The 21127-nt window shown below is 36.1% G+C and overlaps 1 protein-coding gene across 1 annotated transcript in view; it reads right to left on the reverse strand.

The window, feature by feature from the left end:
• The window catches only part of LOC114052230 (eukaryotic translation initiation factor 2-alpha kinase 1-like), a 29510-nt gene extending 13625 nt beyond the window's left edge, over positions 1-15885 (reverse strand). Inside the window, exons 1-11 of the mRNA XM_027874737.1 lie at positions 15311-15885; positions 9571-9729; positions 9046-9179; positions 8586-8623; positions 7630-7729; positions 6483-6563; positions 5727-5826; positions 5144-5207; positions 4506-4818; positions 4012-4123; positions 699-799 (exon numbers count right to left, since the gene is read on the reverse strand). Coding sequence (XP_027730538.1) covers positions 699-799; positions 4012-4123; positions 4506-4818; positions 5144-5207; positions 5727-5826; positions 6483-6563; positions 7630-7729; positions 8586-8623; positions 9046-9179; positions 9571-9729; positions 15311-15692 — 1584 coding nt within the window. The 5' untranslated portion in view covers positions 15693-15885. The remainder of the gene's footprint in view (positions 1-698; positions 800-4011; positions 4124-4505; positions 4819-5143; positions 5208-5726; positions 5827-6482; positions 6564-7629; positions 7730-8585; positions 8624-9045; positions 9180-9570; positions 9730-15310) is intronic.
• Between the last annotated feature and the right edge of the window lie 5242 nt (positions 15886-21127).

A 21127-nucleotide genomic window follows, 5' to 3' on the forward strand; every position in this document is an offset into this window, starting at 1 on the left:
ATGGATGTATATCATTCTGGGTAATCAAAATGTGAAGAACAAAAGAAAAGTACAGTGACTTTAAAAGATTTCCTTTTTAAGTTAGCTGTCAATTACCCAAATAAAATGCCTTTGAGATAGATAAATGCATCATCAAATTGTAAGGCTGCAAATATGTCTATAGTTCACAAAGCATTTTCACTGGTCATAACCACATTTCCAGTGATCATTTATAGTAATGATCATAGGATAATTGCTCTAGAAGTGTAAAAGACCACAGAGGTCACTTAAACCAACCCTTCCATTGTACAGTTGATGAAATTGTGAGGTCCGAAGAGGTTAAGTGACTGTACAAAGGTCACACAGGAGGCAGAGCTGAGATTCTAAGTCAGGTCTTTTGATGCCAAACCTAGTGCTCTTTCCATTGCACCACTGCACATAAGATAACTAAACACCTGGATTCTTTAATATAAGAGTAATATGAGATGCAGTATTTTCATTTCTCACTGCCTGTTGTTTTTTTTTTTTTAACTTAATCTAAACATTTTCCGGTTCTGAGTCTGCAATGATTTGGAATAAGGGAAAGACAGAATCAAAATTAAATGTCCATAGATTAAACAACTTCCTAAAAAAGATTCATTTACTCCAATGAAACCCTAATGTTATAAGCTCTAAAAGAAGCTATCATTTCTTTAAATCCTTTAGTTTCTCCAACTTACCTTGAGATCTCTGTGTACCACTCCCATGTTATGTATATAATATACACCTTCCAGTAACTCTCGAAAAATTTTTGTTGCAACACTGCCCATAACATAAGGACCTTGGAGGGGAAAGGGATAAATTATGTTTTATTTATTCTTATTCTTATTCAAATGAGCTCTAAATACAATAACACCCCACATACAGAATGTGTAACATTACAGCTTTATGTTTTACATACACTTTTATGCAACATACAATAACACCCTAATGACTTCAGTCCACTTAAAAAAACTCACAGATCTAAAGTGAAAAAGAATTCTGAGCCACCAAATGTCAAAATACCAATACACCAAAGCCAATGAGTTTTGCTTAACTAAATTACCTTACAGGAGAAATTCTTAGACTTTAACTCGGAGATTATTTACTCTTATTTAATACATATGCTAACATGCTTGGTTATATCATTTCTCAGGTCACAGACTGGAAGCAGCAAACTTCTATAGGGAAAGATAACAGTTAGCTGTCACTTTTGAAAGCCTGTGAGGAGGGTGAAAATATATAAAAAGCAGAGACAGATCTTACTACTCTTCATGCATTATATGGTTCGGATAAACTAATTTTCTTGCAGTTCCTCAAACACAAGACATTTCCCAACTCCATGCCTTTGCACTGGCTGAGCCCCAGCCTGGAATGCCCTGATTCCTCACCTCTGTCTCTTAGAATCCTGTTTCCTTCAAAGCTCAGCTCAAATACTACATTCTATATTAGTTCTTTCCTGATGCCTGAAGAACAACCGATAGTCATGATTATGACCTTGAGCCACCAAATAGAGGTTAAATGAACATACTCTTTTCAAGAAGACAGGGAAATATATAAGATGGTTTATTACTACAATAATTATTAAGGGTATGTTAACAATAATATGACAATCATAATAAACCAAGTTACATACTTATGTAATTATTATCTTTTTACAATTACTATTTAAAATAGTATAACAACAACTAACATTTTTCTACTACTTCCCTCTCAACAATATTGCAAGGGAGAAACTGACCATGTTTTCATCCGAAGGTGAACCAGAGAATGTGGGTCTAATATTTAAGGGAAAAGGACTTAAGAGGTCCCTGACTCCAAGCTCTTCATTTTACATATGAGGAAGCTTAAGTAATTTGGTCAAGGCCATATTAAAAGTTACAACTTGGATTTAAACCCAGTTTTCTTATCAGTCCAGATTTAACACTACTTCCATTTTACTGTGGTTAAAACACCAAAAAAGCATGCACTTGAAGGGTGTACTTCAGTTATCTGAACAACTGATTTATTTTTATCCCATGGTTTAGTGATCCCATATAAACAAGCAACAACAATAATGAAATTCTCAGTGAATTTATAGACAAATAATTTCCTATGAAAATAAATTAGAAAAAGCATCAGTGACTTTTGAAATCTATAGAAGTTTAGCAGATTATTCACTATGCTATTAAGTCACTATTAAATCACATTCACAGTTGCAGGGGTTAAACCTGTTTTCTGCCAGTCTGGTGAAGCCTATGGATGGACTTATCAAAATAATGTTTTTAGATTAACAAAATAAAATACATAAGATTACACAGAAAATGAATTTCACAGCCCCCTTGAAATCTATCCATGGACTCCAGTATATGCAGCTCTGCTTTCAACTACAAACTATCCTTCGTAGATGATACTTCCCTAAAAATGTTTCAGGCTGACATCATCACTTCAATGCTGTAAGGCACAGAACTCTTAGGGCCCACCCAAGTTAGTTTGTGCAAGTGCTTGAGAAGAATCAGACTTTCCTGAAAGAAAATATTAGCTTGCCCATATTGCCATACTGCCTATGCTGTGGTGAAGTGGAAAAGCCCCACATACAGACAAAATGCCAGACAAAAAATGAGTTGGGTTGAGTTAATATGGCAAAACTACTTTCCTTCCTGATTATTTAATGGTACCCAAACACTGCTAAGTACTTGTGGAATAGGAACACAAGTCATACTTTTAAACTTTCATGACAGAATGACAACTATGCATTCTCACAGCTAGTACCTAAAGAATATGGCTGCCCATGTTACCAATAAGATGGCCTACTTGCATTACAGACTACTGTTAGAGACTATAAATCATGAACTGACAACAGTCTAACATTTAGCCATGTCTCCTCTGAATCAGATATTCAGGTATTTTTGCTTGATTTTTTTTTTTTAATTTTTAGGCCAGTTGGGATTAAGTGACTTGCCCAGGGTCACACAGCTAGTAAGTGTCAAGTGTTTGGTCTGAGGCCGGATTTGAACTCATGTCCTCCTGACTCCAGAACCGGTGCTTCATCCACTACTCCACCTAGCTGCCCCCTGCTTGATTGTTCTTACAAGGGAAGTTTCAGTTTGGAAATGGGAGAAAATTTCCATAAAGGACTATCAAAAAAAAACCTGAAAGTATCATTAAACTTATTTTTGTGTTGTTGGGGTTTTTTTAAAATCTAAGATTTTAGAAAATGTGATTAATGTTAATTATACATCCTTACAGAGACTTCAAATTCTAATACTATTAAATTAGATAACCAGAAAAGAGAGCAGCTTTGTCAAATTAGCTCAACCCTTCCTTCACTATGATTTAATATTATGCCCTCAGACTTTAGAGTTACATTAAGTAAAAAATGCATTTGAATATGATCTGTCTTTTGCCAAACTATGACAGAAAACATTATCTAGTATTACACAATATTCAACAAGCTTTACATGATAAACTCTTTGAATTTAATTCTAGGAAAAATTTACTCTGCAGACAAATTTGTCTGGGTTATTTTGATCTGGCATCAGAAATTACAGAAAGCTGCTAGGGAACTCAGCCAAGTTTAGTGTCCAACTACAACAATAAGTTTACCTCAGGCACTTGGTAACAAAAATTCACTCCGATCTTTTAGCTAGCCTCTCTTCTATTTTTATCCTTAAATACGTCATGTTTAATTTTGTGAGTTCCCTCAAATGCTTGTGAAAATAGGAGAGCATAAATCCCTAATAAATAAGTCCATACAAAAGTAAACTAGAGCACTTGAAAATTTACATTTTTTAAGAAAAATATTTTCTTCCAATCTTTAGGCATTAATAAAATAATATACTCAAAGTTAGATTAACAAATCCAATTTAGATTACAGGAAGAGTACTGATATAAAAATACATCTTTCTATTTCTAATGTCTGAAACATATATGTAACACTATATGAACTTTAAAAATGAAAGTAAAACAAAACAATTGACTGATTTCAGTTTTTCAACGCAGATATTTGAACATAAAATATACTATAAAACTTACAGGAAGGTTCAACTACAGATGATCCCTTATTTTTATTTCGATCAATAATCCAGTCCCAAAGAGAGATTTCACATAGTTGCATCTGAATATGGAGCATGAGGTGATACTTCACCTAACAAATCAAATAATGATACAATGTTTCATGATTTACTAGGCATTACCACTTGGATAGTTTTAGATTTGCTGAGTAATCAAGGTTGAGCACTAAGATCAGAGATCTTCAAAAGAGATCTGCTTCAAAAGAGATCTGCTTTTTCTGTGATACCCATTCACTGGATATACTGAGTCCATAATTATTTGGATTTTTCACACTGTACATAATTTTTTTAATAAATCACAAACTAAATTCAAAGTCTTTTTAAATGCCAAGCCTCTATTCCAAAATGGCAAGTTAACTCATAACTTATCTTTTGTAACAAATTAATGTTAACAATTACTTCTATAATCATAATTAATATGTATAAGATCAATTGGGGTAGGGGCAGCCTACCTACCTCAGTTTGCCCAAGCAAGGCTAAGTTTTCTTCAGAAGATTCTTCAGTGGATGTAAAGTTCTCTTCTAGGTACGAATTATTCTCTTGCAGCATATGACGCTTAACAAGTGATCGAGTAGATGTATTAACTAAGCAATTTTCTTGTGATTCATATTCACTGGCATCTCTCGTGATCAAATCAGTATAGTTTACTAACTTGTTATTCTGATTGTCAACCCAAGTTTCTACAAAGCATTTTTCTTTTTCTGAGTCCAAATCAGCAAAAATAATGGATGAGCTACTACTTTCATCACTTTGAACATGACACTGATCTCTAAAGTAAAAGAAAGACAATGTAGAATCAATGTGCAGAAGACAGTGTGTAACAAAACAGTACCCTAAGTCAAACACCTCTAAGTCACAATGTCTATTTAAATACTGATAGGAGATAATCTGAGAGGGAAAACAGAATTTATGCCTTAGAATGGAAATAAACAAAAGGAAGGGATGGCTCAATTATGGTACTACTACTTGGTTCCTAACAGCAAAAAATAATAGTAACAATGCAAGAGTCACTAAGCAATACTCGACATATTTATATATTTTTGGAAGTACCATACCCACTTACAAGAGTCCAAATATTTAACCCTTTTTTGTACCTGTCCTCTGTCTCATCAGATACCAACTGGAGAGATGGCAACTTGACAACAGAAAGTCTCTTATCTGTTGGGTAAAAAAAAAAAACAACACAGAGAAATGTAAGGTCTTCAAAAGTATAATGATATTTATGAAAAAGCATATAGGATCATAGATTTGTAGCTGGAAGAGATTGCAGAAGCCACTCAATCTAACTCCCTCATTTTACAAATGAGAAACTTGACGACCAGAGAGATCAAGTGGACTTGACCAACTTCACAAAGGCAATACAAAATAAAGAGGCCCAGGATTCAAATCCAAGTCCTCTCACAGCAAATCCAGCAGTTTTTCACCACACCTCTCTGGCTCAGATTAGAGACACACTTTGCTCAAACTTAAAGTGAAAAAAAAAATTATATTCACAAAGCTCAATTTACCAAACTACTGCTAAAAATACAGGCAAAAATGTTAATTTACAATTGTGAAAATAAGCATGTCATTCTGGTAAGGTACAAAAGAGCCAAGTTGATTCAAATGACTGCCATGTGTTTTTAGGAGGAGTTCCAAAACAGAAACATTTAACTGTGAGATCAAATAAATGTTCACCTTGTGGTTGGGCTGAATGAACATGTTCTATCCAAGCTGTGTGATAGCCTACAATGTTAGGGTGTTGCAGACCCGACAGCACCTTAACCTCCCGAAGTACCTGGAAAAGAAAGCTGCTTATGTTTGTTCTAGAACAAAATATATGAAACTTCTGGGGTTTTTGGAATTCCAATGCTTGAACAGAAAATTTTTCTGCATTTTTTACTATGGAAAGGAAATAAATACCAATTATTAATGAACGTGATACAAACAGTATCTCACACCGTGTATGTTTCAAAACACTTTCATACAGTCTTCCCTGGAATGTCAGATGAGATAGGAGAGACAAGCATTACTTATCCCCATCTTACATGTAGGGAAACCAAAACAGAGGGGGTAAACGACTAGTCTAATGTTACCCAGAAAGTCAATGGTGAAACTTCTAGAGCTGAATTCTAAGTCTTGGAACATCTACCACTACACTCTTTCATAACAGCTGCATCCCTTTATTACAAAGTAAACGTGCTGATAGTAGACATTTATTTTTTCAATTTCCCAAACATGACATGGAAGCACTGCTAGATCATGATCTAAATCACCAAATAAAAAATGAAACTATATTCTGGACAGTTTAGTGTTAAATATATTTTATCACAGTCCAAGTATTTGAAACCTGATTCTTATGTACATTATCTATATGTCGATTTGTCTATATACAATTCAATTAGAATATTAGATTAAATTAAAGTCTTTTTCAAAAGGCTTAAAAATTCTCACCTTCATACAATCCTTTTCAGTGGCTTTCTTAATCAGAATTTTTTTAATTGCATAAAATTGCCTATCTAATTTGTTCTTGACCTGAAATGTATAGAAAAGATAAAAATTATCATATGTCAGTGACACAAATACATTCATATATTTCAGAGAATCTAAACTAATTAGGTGAATCCAAATTTGAATTTTTAATATATTTTTGTATGTTTTAGGCTCTGTGTTCTAGCAGAAGTATGAAAATTCAGAACTGGAGCGGGTGCATTTAATGATATTTAATGCTTTTCATGAACCCATTCCATTCAACAAACATTTATTTGAAGAGGTGATCAATTTCAGGGAGAGTCTGAGGGGAAGGGGAAAATCAAGATACATTTCATGGAAGGGGTGGCACTAGATTTGGGTCTGAGAATGAACAGAGATTCCCCAGAGCTTGAAGCTTAAGAGCATAGGACTTAAGAGGTTCCTTAGAAGGAACCTTGCCATTTCATCTAGTCCAACCTCTTCATTTGACAGTGAGGCTCCAAAAGGGTTAAACTGACCCTTGCCCAAGGTAACATAGGTAAGTGACAGAGACAGGCCTGAAGCCCACATCTTTGGACTTCAAATTCAGACCTCTTTCAACCACACCAAGCTGCCTCTCCTTCCAGATTTAATTAAATGGTTGCAAATGCAGCTCAGGAAGAGGTAGCCTAAGGCCAAAATAGTATAGTACAGTGATGTCAAACTCAAATAGAAATAAAACTTTGTGGACTGTATACTGATATAGAAAATCACAAATTTACATCATCTATACTGTATTGTATTTTTATTTATTTTCTGAAACATTTCCAAATTATAAATTTTAATCTGCTTCAGAATATTATGGCTATATGTGAGGCTGTGAGTCTGACACTTCTGAGATGGTGGATTAATAATATAAAGAAACTCCTGAATAAAATGACAAAATCTGAGGACCCTACCTGAATCAATGAACCTGGTCAAAAGAAACTTCAATTCTAATTATTTAATTATGTCCAAAAATTTAATTTATCTGTAAATATATTATAGATCTTAATAAGATCCTAATTTAAGTTATTTTTGGAAACTTCAATTCGAGTGTTCACTTTTGTTAAAGATCATGAAATCTGAATTAGTTTAAAAGTATAATCACCTTGTATACTTTCCCATACCCGCCCTTTCCTAGGACAGCAATTTCCTCAAACTCATTTAGATAACGAGAAGTTTGTGCTTCAAAGACCACCTCTTTTGCTCTAAAAGTTAAAAAAAACAAAACAAAATTACTATTATGTGGGATATCTTATATGCTTGTAGCATTGTTCAAATTAAAATTACAGCAAAATCTGATTAATTTGGAGTCTACTTCAGATTTGCAACTGGTGACAACTACGATAGGGGCTGAGTTGAGGTTTCTATTTCTACTATTTATAAAGTTCTTTGATAAGCAAATGAATAGTGTAAATGGTATTGGAGGTAGAGTATTAAGCTGAGATGACAAATTTTTCTCCAGTACCTTCAAATATCTTGGAAAAGTTTGTTTCGTGTATGGATATATATGTGCACACACTCAAGCGCACACATACACACAGACAGACACAGACCCACACTCACACACGCACATACTTATGTAGGTATATCTAAATAATAACTTCTCTTTAAAGCAGGTCCTTTAAGGACTTCTACTGAGTCACAGTTGGTTATCCAGTTACAATTATTGTATGTACTTAAAGACCAAAAAAGTGACCATTTAAAGTTATTTTCTAATTTAGCCTTTTTTTACAGCTTCAGTAAGCTCAAATTCAATAGCATTACCTAAGGGGACTAGATCAGGGGTGGGGAACCTGCGGCCTCAAGGCTACATGTGACCTTCAAAGTCCTCAACTGCAGCCCTATGACTGAACCCAAATTTCACAAAATAAATCCCCTTATTATTAAGGATTTGTTCTGTAAAACTCAGGACTCAGTCAAAAGGCCACACCCAAGAACCTAGAGGACTAGATACTTCAGATGCCAGTATTCTGTATAATAGTGTTTCACTGCCTGAAAAATTTGGGGCCCTTGAATAAGTTGTTTACGACTTATGATGATCAAAAAAGCATAAGAAAATACCTGGCTTTATGAACAGGACAGTATCCTTCAGGTTGAGCCTAAAAAAAAAAAGAAAAGAAAAAAGAAAAATCAATTTTAAATTTATAAAAAATGATCTTAGCTTTTCCTTAAATAATTCCCATATAAAATGTAAATGATTCAATGAACAAAAGCTAAACAACAATATATTAACCAATAATTCCAAGTACATTAGCTACCTGGGGGGAAAAAATCTAATAAGCTTTCAATGATAATAACAGGTTTCATTAAAAGCAGGGTAGATGTTTTCCTCAACAAAAAGTATTAGCAATGCTCCTGGTTTCCTTCTACAAAGTTAGAGCTTTTAAATAAGGGGAAAGTCTTTATTTTCATTGGATATTATTTTTACATGGAGATTTCAAGGTGTTTTAACATATAATTTTGACTTTGAATTCAAATATACTATTATAATAAAAAGAGAGATTGGGAGTACAGAAATTACCTCAAGAACTCTCTGCTTAGCTATTCTCATTAATTCAGTAATAGCTTTGTTGTGATGCAGCCTCAAAGAACTAAATTCTTCACTGCAGGCGAAGGAAGACAACAGCCCCATTTTGGTAAAAGTCTGACAAAGTACTATAAAAACAATGTAGAAAAAATAATTATTTGACTAGAAATCTTGACTATAATAGCACAAAGAGACAAGACTAGACTTTTAAACTATTTCTATATATCACCTACCTCAAAAGGTAGGAAACATTTTACATATCTTAAAGAACTATATAAAAGTGAATTACTTTTAGAAAACAGGTAAAATTCTGATAAATGTATATATACTGTGGATATATGCACATACATATAATACACACGCACAATAAAACATACACATATGTATACATACACATACAAGTGCATACACACATATACACTTACATTTTTCTAACAGCTAGAACAAACCTCCAACACGTAAACAAATTATCTGGTTTTTACAAACTGCAGTAAATGAAGTTGGTTTATTCTTACTAACATGTGAACACCTGTCTTGAACGATGGGGATCTGGTTCATGAACATGGCTCAAGTGCTCTAACAAAGAAACAAGCAATAGTTGGTTTGCAATTGCAGAGGGAAAAGTTGAGTGTGGTAGAGGTCCTCTCACAGCCTGGAGTTCTGCAGGAACATCAGATTCTAAAAATAAAATAAAAAAGGAATACCTATTTTAAATGAATCATAAGGATTTTCTGTGATGATAAAAAATACATGTGTGAGTAAACAATAATAACAATACACACATTATTAAACATTTAAGTCTGAAGACAAGAATAACAAAATTCAGAGCAGAGTGAAGTTAAATAAGGAAAAATTCCCTGGCAAAGGGTTTTAAGTTACATTCTAAAAGGAGGAACAAAGCCTGGCAGAGAAGTAGGAGGGCATGTACAGCGTGAGGGGTAGGATAGAGAATAACATGAATAGAGGCGCATTTAGGCACGAGGGCAGCAACAATTAAGTGGGGAGATGGTAAACATATCTGCTTAGCTACAAGGATAATTCCATGTTGAGAAATACATAAGAAATAAAGTTGGTGTGATTGGGGCACAGAACAATTTGGTTAGAAGGCCTTGAAGACAAAGCAGAATAGTTATTATTTCATATAACAAACCACTGTAAACTCCTAAGTAGGGGAACAAAATAATGAAGTGTGTATGAGTACAATTATTCTAGCAGTTATGTTAAAATGTTTTGTGGGATTAGAGTCTAAATTGGGATATAAGCTAGGAAGCTATTGCAATAGTCCAAGAATAGAGTAAATCTGCTAACTGTGGAAATAAAGCAACAAATCCAAAGATAGAGGAGGAAAAACTCAAAACCTTAGAAATGAGTTAACTGTGGGCAATGGGAGAGATAACACCATGACTTCAACCATGGGGAACTCAAAGGCTGGTATTATTGATAGTAACATCAAGAAATTAGGAATCAATGATTGTGAAAAGGGAAGATAAACTCCATTTTCAACACGTCAGATGTCAGTGAGACAGTCAAGTGAAAATGTCCTGTAGCCTAGTGGCAAAATAAGAAAGGACCCCAGGTACAACAGGTACATGGGGTGGAAATTTTGACAATTAAATACACTGGTTATATTGTGCTGTAAGAAATGATGAACAGACTAACTTCAGAAAAACCTGGAAAGACTTGTACGGTCTGATGATGAGAGAAGTGAGCAGAACCAGGAGAATATTGCACACAATAACAGTCACGGTGTGAGATGACTAATATTGAAAAACTTAACCCTTCCCAGCAATACAAGGATCTAAGACATCTCCAAAGGCCTCATGATGGAAAATGCTATCTACATCTAAAGAAAGAAATATGGAGTTTGAATGCAGATCTATTTGCTATTTTTTTTTCTTCTGTTGAGTTTTGTTTCCTCTTTCTGGTGGTTCCTCCTATTGGTTCTAATTCTTACTTACAACATCACTAATGTGAAAATATGTTTAATAGGAAAAAAAAATACACTGGTTAGTTGAAACCACAGAGTGACAGCCTTAAGTTACTAAGTGTACTTAGAAAAAAGATGAGAAGATCTAGGAGGAATGGTTAATGGATAAGAATGAGAAAAATGAGTAAAGCCAACAGTAGTAGAAGGAAAAATAGGACAAATGTTAAAGAAAAATAGAAGAAAGCTCAAGAAACTAGGCATAGTCAATGCAGTCAAATGCAACTGAAAGGTTCAGAAGGATAAGAATTGCAAAGAAAGCACTGGATTCCACTAAAAGGTCACTGGTAACCTTAGGGAGGACAGTTTTTAATTCAAATCAATATTATCATATTGAAAGAGCCCTGAGTTAGACCTAGATTTGAGACCCAGGCTCAAATCCTAGTCTTTGCCACTTAACCTATCACCTTTAACCTCTTGTTGACCTAGATTACTTCTAAAGTCTCTTGCAGTTCTGACATTCTATAACTCTACTATTGTAGGCGTGTATATATGTCTACTGTGTACAGAGCACATCCTGGACAAGATACAAAGAATAAATTAAGCCCTTTGAAAGCCCTTGCTTTCAAAGAACTAACAAGTTAGCAAAGAGAGAAACAATACATATAAATAATATCAGCAGTTCATTGTTGACAATATACTTTCCTTGTGAGATATAACTATTTCAAGTATAATTATCTCCATTTACAAATTAAAAAAATCTAAGGTACAAGGAGTGTCACAGTCAACGAGCTAGCAAGTGACTGTCTGGACTGAGACCAAGTCTTACAACTCTTAAGTCCTGTGCTATTCCCATTAAATCTCTCCAAACAAAGCTGAACAAACAATATCAATGAGAGCTACAGTGAAAGAACACTGGCTTTTCTCTGGGGTCAGAGGACGTGAGTTCAAACCTCACCACTGACACTACCCATGTAACCTCAGTCAAGTCCCTTAACCTTCCAGGGGCCTCAATTTCCACATATAAAAAGTGAGGGTATTGTACTATATGGCCTCCAACTCCATTACAGGTCTAGGTCTATGATTCTAGTACATAGAAATCAGCGAAGCAAAAATAAATACTTGGGAAGGGAGGGAGAGTAGGGGCTTGCTGGTGAAAAAATCGGGAATCCTTATGAAGAAAGAGGCATATGAGCTGGGTCTTCATGGATGGGTAAAACTTTAACAAGTGAAGACCAAAATGAAGTTTAGGGGGAAGGCAAAGCTGTCATTCTAGGCATAGCAAAGGCATAACCAGAATGGTGAAGCAGGGATGAGACAAGCACAAGTAATCTAATTTGGCTGCAGCACAGATTATAAGAGGAATAGTGAGAGATAAGGCTAAAAAGATAAACTATGGAGGGTCTTAAATGACAGGCTAAAAAGTTTTTTTTTTAAATTTTATTTTATGGAAGAATTTTGAGAATAGGAGTAACAAGATCAGATTTGTACATAAGGAAGATTAAGCTGTTTAACAATGTAAAGGAAAAATTGGAAGGATGAAGACTGAAAATAGGGAGACTAAATTCTTTTAGTGGAATTGTAAAGATAAAAACCAGCCTGGCAAGATGTTAAGAAACAAGTATCAAGGAAATGAAAGTAGTAGATTACTCCCTTGACAATTATTGACAAGGAAGAGGAGACAGGTTTCCTTACGAGGCAGGAAGGAAATGACTTCTGAGGATAGGAAGGTAGAGATATTCTGAGGTAGAAAGGAGGGAAATAGTAGGGCAGTCAAAGGTTGAGGGAGAAAGTGAAACAGCTCTACTTAGTATTTAGTATACTTAGTATACTACTTAACCTTGCTGAGTCTGTTTTCTCATCTGAAACACTTTCACAGGGTTGTTGTGAGAGCCAAAGGAGTTCATGAAAAAGCACATTATAGTACTGTGGGAGGAACACTAGATTTTAAATCCAAGAACCTGGGTTCAAGACCCAGCAGCTCTGCAACTTACTACCTCTGTCTAACCTCTATGAATCTCTAATTTTCCTTATCCGTAAAAAAGGAGGATAAAGAAATTTAAATATACCCATCTCACATAGTTCTGAGAAAAGTGCTTTGGAGGTCTTAAAATGCTGTATAAAATTGGGTTATTTTGGAAAGGTGATATTTTTTAAGAGTCACTGTTATGACTCTCAGAATTCAGTAAAGGCAGAACCACACCATCTACTTCACAGCTGACTTGGACAAACTTTAAGTTAGGCCAGTTAAATGCTGCAAACGAGGGGGGTGGACTAGATGACCTTATAGCTATAAATCTATGAGCTCCAACACAAATGCAGGAAATGAAGAGGAGCTTATTATTGCTCTCATGAATATTAACAACAATTCACATTATATAGTTCTTTTCTTAAGTGGATTAGTAGATTAAAGGTTGGGAGTTTGGCAGTCTGAGAAAAGTGGGAAAAGCTAATATTATTATGCATTACTCTCTTATTAAGTAACTTGGGTAAATCATTTAACTTCCCTGTATCAGTTTCTTCATTTAAGAAAATGGAAAAACACCTCCTGTATCGTCTTTACTCTCTAGAGTATAAATTTTTTAAAAGATGTTTATGCATACTATGAGACTCTCAAAAGAACAGGTTCTATGTAAGCTCAACAGTATTATTAATAACCCAGTCTCAGAAGAAAAATTTTTTTTACAAGGTAACCACAGTTTACTCCTTTTAGGAGTAATCTTGAGTTCACAGAAAACCTTATCACAAGACTACAGACAAGGTATGCTTACATGTTTACAGATGAAGTTCTTTCTTGGATTATCTAAGGCTTTACATTTTTGCAAATTCATTTAAACTTGCCATCTTGTCCATTAAAAATGAAGATAAAATTTGCAATTTTCCCTTTACAAATGGGAACAAACGAATTACGGATTTAGAGCATTAAATAGCTTTAGAGGTCATCTAGTCAAACTCCTTTATTTTACCTATTAAGAAACTGAAATCCAGACTAAGGTCACACAGGTAATAAGGGTAAGAGCCATACTCAAAATTCAAGTCCTCTAACTCCATAACCATTATACTTGCCTCTATACCATTCTGACTCCCACTTAAAATACCAAGTATAATAATACGCATATTCTCTTACTTCTATTTTCTTCTGTGGGTGAAGAAATTATATAAAGTGTTATATACTACCTCATATTATAAGATGTACTACTCTTATTAAATAACTTGAGGCAAGTCATTTATGTCCTAGCATTTACTGCTATAAAAGGATTTTAAAATAATTTAGTTTTTGGTTATCAAATATGTAGTATACATGATGACATTTACTATATGTCTTAAACTCAAAAAAATTTGACATATTCTATATAGGCATTTTATTCAAACTCCAGTAAAACCTAGCCAATGTTCTTCATTCCAAATGCCACCTAAAAGCATAAGAACATATCGTTCCTTTACTAAAATGCTAGGTAATTTGAACTTGTTCAAGTTTCAGTCCAATTCTCCAATCCCCCTTATATTTTCTATAGAATAGGTTTGTTGTCTCAGTGATGTCATATCTACAAAGGTTGGTCACCTTTCTCCTCTGGATTATAAATTTCTTGAGACAAAGGTATATTTAAAACCAAAACCCTTAACTCCTGGCACAAAGCCCTGCATTTCCTTCTGGTTGTACTTCGCAATTGATAAAAAGCTGAATGGGTTATGTTGCATCACTCTAAGCAGTCTTTAGTTACATCACTGTCAAGGAAGCAAATAACAACATGAACCGAGCAGTAAAGCTTAACAGCTGCTATGGCTGTCCAAAGATGCCAAGGGGTTGGTGACAACATCAACACTAAAAAAATTATTTACTGACCTTTTACCTCAGCAGTAATAAATGCGTTTTCATTTATTCTTTCGAGGTAAAAGCATATCGAATTTTTGGTCTCTAAGGGAGACAAGTTTTGCGCACGTCGATTTACCTGGTTCCTTCATCTCAAGCTCTCAGCTGTCACCTGAACCTCTGGGACAAGCGCACAAGCTGAGACATGTCTGACAAAAGGATAGAAAGTGAAGTGTGCGTATGTGTATGTGTGCAGGAATGTGTGTGTGACGGAGAGAGGAACGGGGAAGGAAGGATGCAGTAGGTTTGGAGAAAAAAAGCATTTAGTTCAAATTATTACAAGGTTCTACTGTGCCTAGCGCTGGGGAGAAGTGCTGAAGACCTGCTTCGGCTAACTGGGATTTTGTTTTGTTCTGCTTTGTGCTGTTTTCATCTCTTCCCACCACCGACGTTGTGAGATAACGGGGCCCCCGGGCCTAGGTACAGTCCAGATGCCTACGTTCCCAGAGCCCAGGTCCGCTCACCATCATATCGAATGTCCGACGCCTCCTGGGGGAAGTCTATGGCAGGCGGCGGTGGCAATCCGGCGGCTCCGGCACCCTTCGCTTCACATTCCTGGGATCCGGAGTCGTCCGCCAGCATCGTCCGCAGCACAGAGGTGGCCTCCCCATCCAAAGACTCCGCTGAGAACCTCGATCCAATCTGCGGCAGCGGCTCTGCAAGAACCGCCAGCCTCCCAGAGAAAGAGCTACAAACCCCCGGAAGTGACTGACACAGGACCGGAAATCGACTTGGTGCGGAAGAGAAGTAGGCCGCGCCTTCCCGGAGCCGAAGCGGCTCCACCGTGCGCCCCCTTCCGGGATGAGGGAGAAGCGTTGACGCGACGACCCCTGCCGGTGAGTGCATGGAATAGCTCGCCTCGGGACGCGGCACGACCCCTGGTCTCTGCCTCAACCCCGCCCCCACAAAAAAGAAAATTATGGAGGCTCCGGATTCCAGGAGTCTCTTCCTCCATCGTCTTCCCTCCTGGAGCACAACCCTACACCCATCCACCTGGTGGAATAAATCGGTACCACCACATTTCCAACACCCCCACGAAACGAAGCAGCCTTAGGACACGAACAGGAAGGCGGGAGGAAATGCCCTTCCAGCGTGGGCCGTCCCAAACTCGGCGAGACAGCCCCTCCTCAGGAGGGGGTGGGGGCGGGGGAGGGGCGGGGTCAGACCTGCTTTCCTTTGGCTGCGACTTGGCCTCTCCCGGAAGTCCGGGAAGAGGATTATGGGTAGTGAGGAAAGTTTCCATTCCCGGCTTCTCCCGCTTTTCTTCTTTTTCAGGGGTCTGGGGCCTGCAGGCTTCTCAGCCCGCTTTCTTGGGGTAAATTCGGCCTGGAGACACCCGGGCGCCGTAATAATGTCTTAAGTACATAAAGTAAAATGAATAATTACAAAGGAAGTCAGTATATTTAAATAAAGATGTAAGACCCATTCCCTTGAAATTATTACACAGACTTCAGGTTAAGAACCCCTGATTTAAACCATATGAGAACTGAGAACCCCAAACCCAAAAAGGAATTGCGTTGATGCCTGGAAATCCAGATAAATCTTGGGAGACAGAAACCAATTTTACACCCCACCTTCATCCCATGCAAACTGTTAACAAACTAGTGTGAATAGCAAAATGAACCTGTATTTTCAACAACCCTTCATAATAAAATCCACATCAGGATATTTCCCCACTTGGACATGAGTAAAGCAATATTCGATTTGGCTTTATTCTATAATTTTAACATGTTTTAAAGTAATATGTTTTCTCTCAAAGGAAGACTTATAAAGACTTAAAAGCCTTTTTTCTATAGTCGAGTACTCTTAGTAGATCTCTTCTACCTATTCTTCTTCTCTGCTCTCTCTTCTCACCCCCTCCCCATACACATTTGTGTGTGGTAATCTATATTACACATATATGTGTGTATATGTTAGTTATATTGCATTGTGTATATACATATATATGCACATTCAACATATGTATATACACATGTGTATGTATATGTGTATGAATATATATACATACAATTATTATATTGTATAAAATATGTTTATATAAAATATATGTTTATAAACATTTTATGTGTAAGGGGTTGAATATGTGTGTGTAATTGGTTAGGACTTGATATTTCATTATGTAAGGACTCAATGAGGAAACTCCCTCTATCATTGCAAATCAGAACTATTCTGCAACTTATTATCTTGTGAAGTTGCCAGGGAAAATCAACAATCAGTAAGTATTTATTAAGCTCCTGCCAGGCACTGTGCTAGGCTGGGGATAAAAGTATAATTCCTACGCACAAGCAATTTATATTCTAATAAGAGACATATATGAATATATATAGCATTTATACATAGTACAAACATAAAGTGAATAAATAAAAATGTAAACAAAATAGTTAAATACAGAGTTGTTGTTTGTCCTTCATTCTCAAAGAGGACCATGACATCAGGAACATGATGCCATGACTTGAAAACAAATTGGATTTAAGTGAGGGAGGACTGTGCAAAGTACTCAGCCTCTCTCTTCTCTGCAGCCCTCTGGGTCCAGTGGCAAGATATAGATGGGAAAGATGAAGTGGCCTGGGATGAAGTGGGAGACCATGGCCTTTTTAAATTAAGGTCTTTCTCAGGTCTCAGTTTGAGTGAGACAATGCCCATTCACTGATTAATGCTAGGTAAGAAATGAGGAAAAGAATGGCCTCATATATGTGTGTGTATATATATGTATATGTATGTATGTATATGTATGTATGTGTGTATATATGTGTGTGTGTGTATATATTATATGTATTATATATATATATATTTATATATATCTCAGTCTGGAAGGGGAAGACCCTCAAGGTTTTTGGCCAAAATATAAATAATTGCTATTTACATTCACTCTGAGCAATCAGGGCCCAACAATGACCCCATGGGCTTGGGCTGAAACCTATTGTTGGCCAGTCGAAGAGAGCCAGAATGATTTGGATTGTTTGGGAGGACAGACACTAGCAATTGGTAGAATCAGAAAAGCCATTGCTTGAATTGTATCTTAAAGGAAGAGAGGGAATTATAAGAGGTGGGAAATTGGGGGGGGAGTGTTAAGAGTATGGGGGGAGAGAATGTGTGGGAGTAATGTACAGGTCTGGAAAGAGAAGTAGAGGTCAGGTTATACAGGACTTTAAATGCGTTTTATTCTAGAGGCAATAGGAAGTGACTACAGTTGGTTGAATGGAGGACTCGCATGATCAAATCTGTGCTTAGGAAGAATTACTTTGGCAGCAATGTGTGGAATGAACTGGAGTGTTGGGAGACTTGAGGCAGGGAGATCAATAAGGAGGCTATTGAAATAATCTAGGTATTCTCTTTTTAAGTGGACAGAAGGAGTCTTATGGGAAAGATATCATGAAGGTAGAAATAGCAAGATTGGCAACTATTAATATGTATGATGAGGGAGAATAGGGAATCTACGATATTGCTATGATTACAAACCTGGAAACCTGAAAGGATGGTGATGGTTTCACCAGAAATAGGGAAGTTTGGAAATGGGGAGGGTTTAGACATGCTGAGTTTGAGAGGTCCCTGGGACATCCAGTTTGAAATGCACAATAGGCAACTGATTATATAGGATTAAAGCTCAAAAGAGAAACTGGGGCTAGTTATGCAGATCTGGCAGTTACGTGCATAGACATGACAGTTAAACCCATGACAGCCAATGAGGCTACCAAGAAAGAGTATAGTGGGAGAAGAGATGAAGGCCCAGGACAGATTCTTGGAGAGAATACCCACCATTAGGTGACATGGTGTGGATGATGAGCCAGGAAAAGAGAATGAGAAGAAGCAGTCAGACAACAAAGAGGAGAAGCTGGAGAGGTTAATGTCACAAAAATCCCAGAGAAGAGAGTAAACAGGGAGAGAAGGAGATCAGCCAACAGCATCATATGCAGCAGAAGACTCGGACTGAGAACAGACCATCAGATTTAGAAATTAAGAAAAAGGAGTTAACTTTGGCAACAGCAGTTTAAGTTGAGCAATGAAGCTGAAAGTTAGATTGTGGAGTGAGAGTTGGAAGGCAGTAGAGAAAGAAGCAGTTGATAGGGAGAGGTTGAAGATTTGAGAGAGTTTGATTAATAGTATAACTAATACAATATAAATTTTAACAAAAGAACAATAAATGTATTGTCCCCATCCAAATCTTCCTGTGATCCATTTGTCTTTGTAGTTTTTAAAATATGGTTGTAGCAAACGTTTATGTAGTTCATATTATGCTGACCTCACTTGCATCATTTTGTATATGTAAATATATTTCTTTCTGTTCTTCATATGTATCATTTGTTGTGGTACTATAACATTCCAGTACATTAATATAACATAATTGACTCAGCCATCCCCCAATCATTAACCACACTGGTTATTTACAGGTTTTCACTATTAAAAATAAAGTTCTATGAATATTTTTCTACTGAGGTCGTTGCCTTTTGAGAGACAAGAGAGAAATGTGAGAGATGTTCTTAAGGTAAAATTGAAAAGACTTGCCAATTAACTGATTGGCTGTGTGAAGTGAAGGAGAGGGAGGAGTTGAGCATGACTTCAAGGTCATGAACTTGAGGGACTGAAAGAACAGTGGTTCCTTTAACAGAAACATAGAAGTTTGAAGAGGAGGTAAGTTTAGGGTGTGTGGGAGAGGAAGATAAAAAAGTTGTTTTGGATATGCCTGCAGAAACAACCAAGAACTATAGGCAATTGAATTCAGAAACTTACTAACCACTCTGAAAATGAATCGACTGTCCTTCTTTTCCCTGGTTTTAATTTACCTCTTCCACCTTCATCTATACATACCATCCATTTATGCTTTTATAAACTTTAACATAAGATTTTCTTTGTCCTAACTTTTCTCCTAATCTCAAGTCTGATTGTAATCTCATAAAAACATATACTTATAATCCCTCATTTGTAAAATAGCTTATGAATATACAGTTTGACACAGTTTCATAGTTTCATTAATAAAATATTGACTTCTATGATACACAGATAAGGCATCTATAGTTTAAAAAAAAGTTGCATCCTGTCAGCCTACATTTGTGTTTAACCCTGACACTTAGAGCTTTCTCTTTCCCTATAGGACATTTATACATACTGGGAGATTTCATCAAAACAAACCAAAAAGTAGATAAATCCTCTACTATACTTATAAGGGGACCTTATTTTCATTTTTTAAAATTTTAAACAATTTTTTTCTTAATAGCATTGTATTTTTTCCAATTAACTTGTGAAGATAGTTTTCAACATTTACTTTTATAAGATTTTGAGTACCAAATTTTTTAGACCTTATTTTCAAACAAAATAACTAGCCTGAGCTGTGGACCACTTATTTGTCAATCAGGAGTAGGTGAGCCAATCAGGTAGTACTAAAAAAAAAAGGGAAAATTTGTCGAATATTGATCAGTCAGAAGCAAGTGACTTTAGTGATAAATATCATTACATTCAGTCAACTGGTAATATTCTTAGCAGAGGCCATAATTAAAATGGCAAATTCTTTATAGCTGTTAGGATTCTTGGTTCTACAACTTTTAATCCTTTGAAAGCCTAGATCACTTAACCTCAGTTTCCTCTTCTGGAGGGGGGGGACTGGACTCCAATTTGCAAGGTCCCTTTGAGCTCTTAATCCTATGATCTTATTTACATATTTTCCTCTTAAACTTCAGTCTAGCCACTTGGTGTTGAATTCTTTGACCACTGTAACCCATAAAACAAAGAAAAATACAAAATGGCCTTTAGTTCTGTGCAGACCCTATCCTGTTTCTATGGTAGCTTTGACAGAGTGGTAGAAAAGGGGACATAACGTGGTAAGACTAGCACAAGTTTTAGACTATCAACATTAGCTTAACTGTGTGCACTCTTATCTGAGATCATTGAGAACTTCTTGTCTTTTAAGCTACTAAATTAAAACTGTACTCAGACTTTTGGGACGTCCTGTATACAAAATGAATGCATAGTTAATTAGGCAAATTAAATTAGGGCAAATCAATAACGACCAAAAAGCAAAAGATAACTGTAGCTAAATGCGTAGAGTATAGGATTGTATAGATAGAGCTGGAAAAGAGCTTAGAAGTCATCTAATCTAAACTTCTCATTTTATAGATGAGGAAACTGAGATCTACGGAAGTTAAATGCCTTGTCCAAGATTACACAGGTGTTTAGTGGTAGAACCAAGAACCAAATCAAAGTCTTACATCTCCAAGTTTAGTGCTCTTTTTCTGCCATATGACCCACAGATTCTCCTTGGAGAGGCATGGGAAACTTAGTCATGTTGT

This window comes from Vombatus ursinus, unplaced genomic scaffold (assembly GCF_900497805.2).
Source record: "Vombatus ursinus unplaced genomic scaffold, bare-nosed wombat genome assembly UNPS02014807.1, whole genome shotgun sequence".
Lineage (NCBI taxonomy): Eukaryota > Metazoa > Chordata > Mammalia > Diprotodontia > Vombatidae > Vombatus > Vombatus ursinus.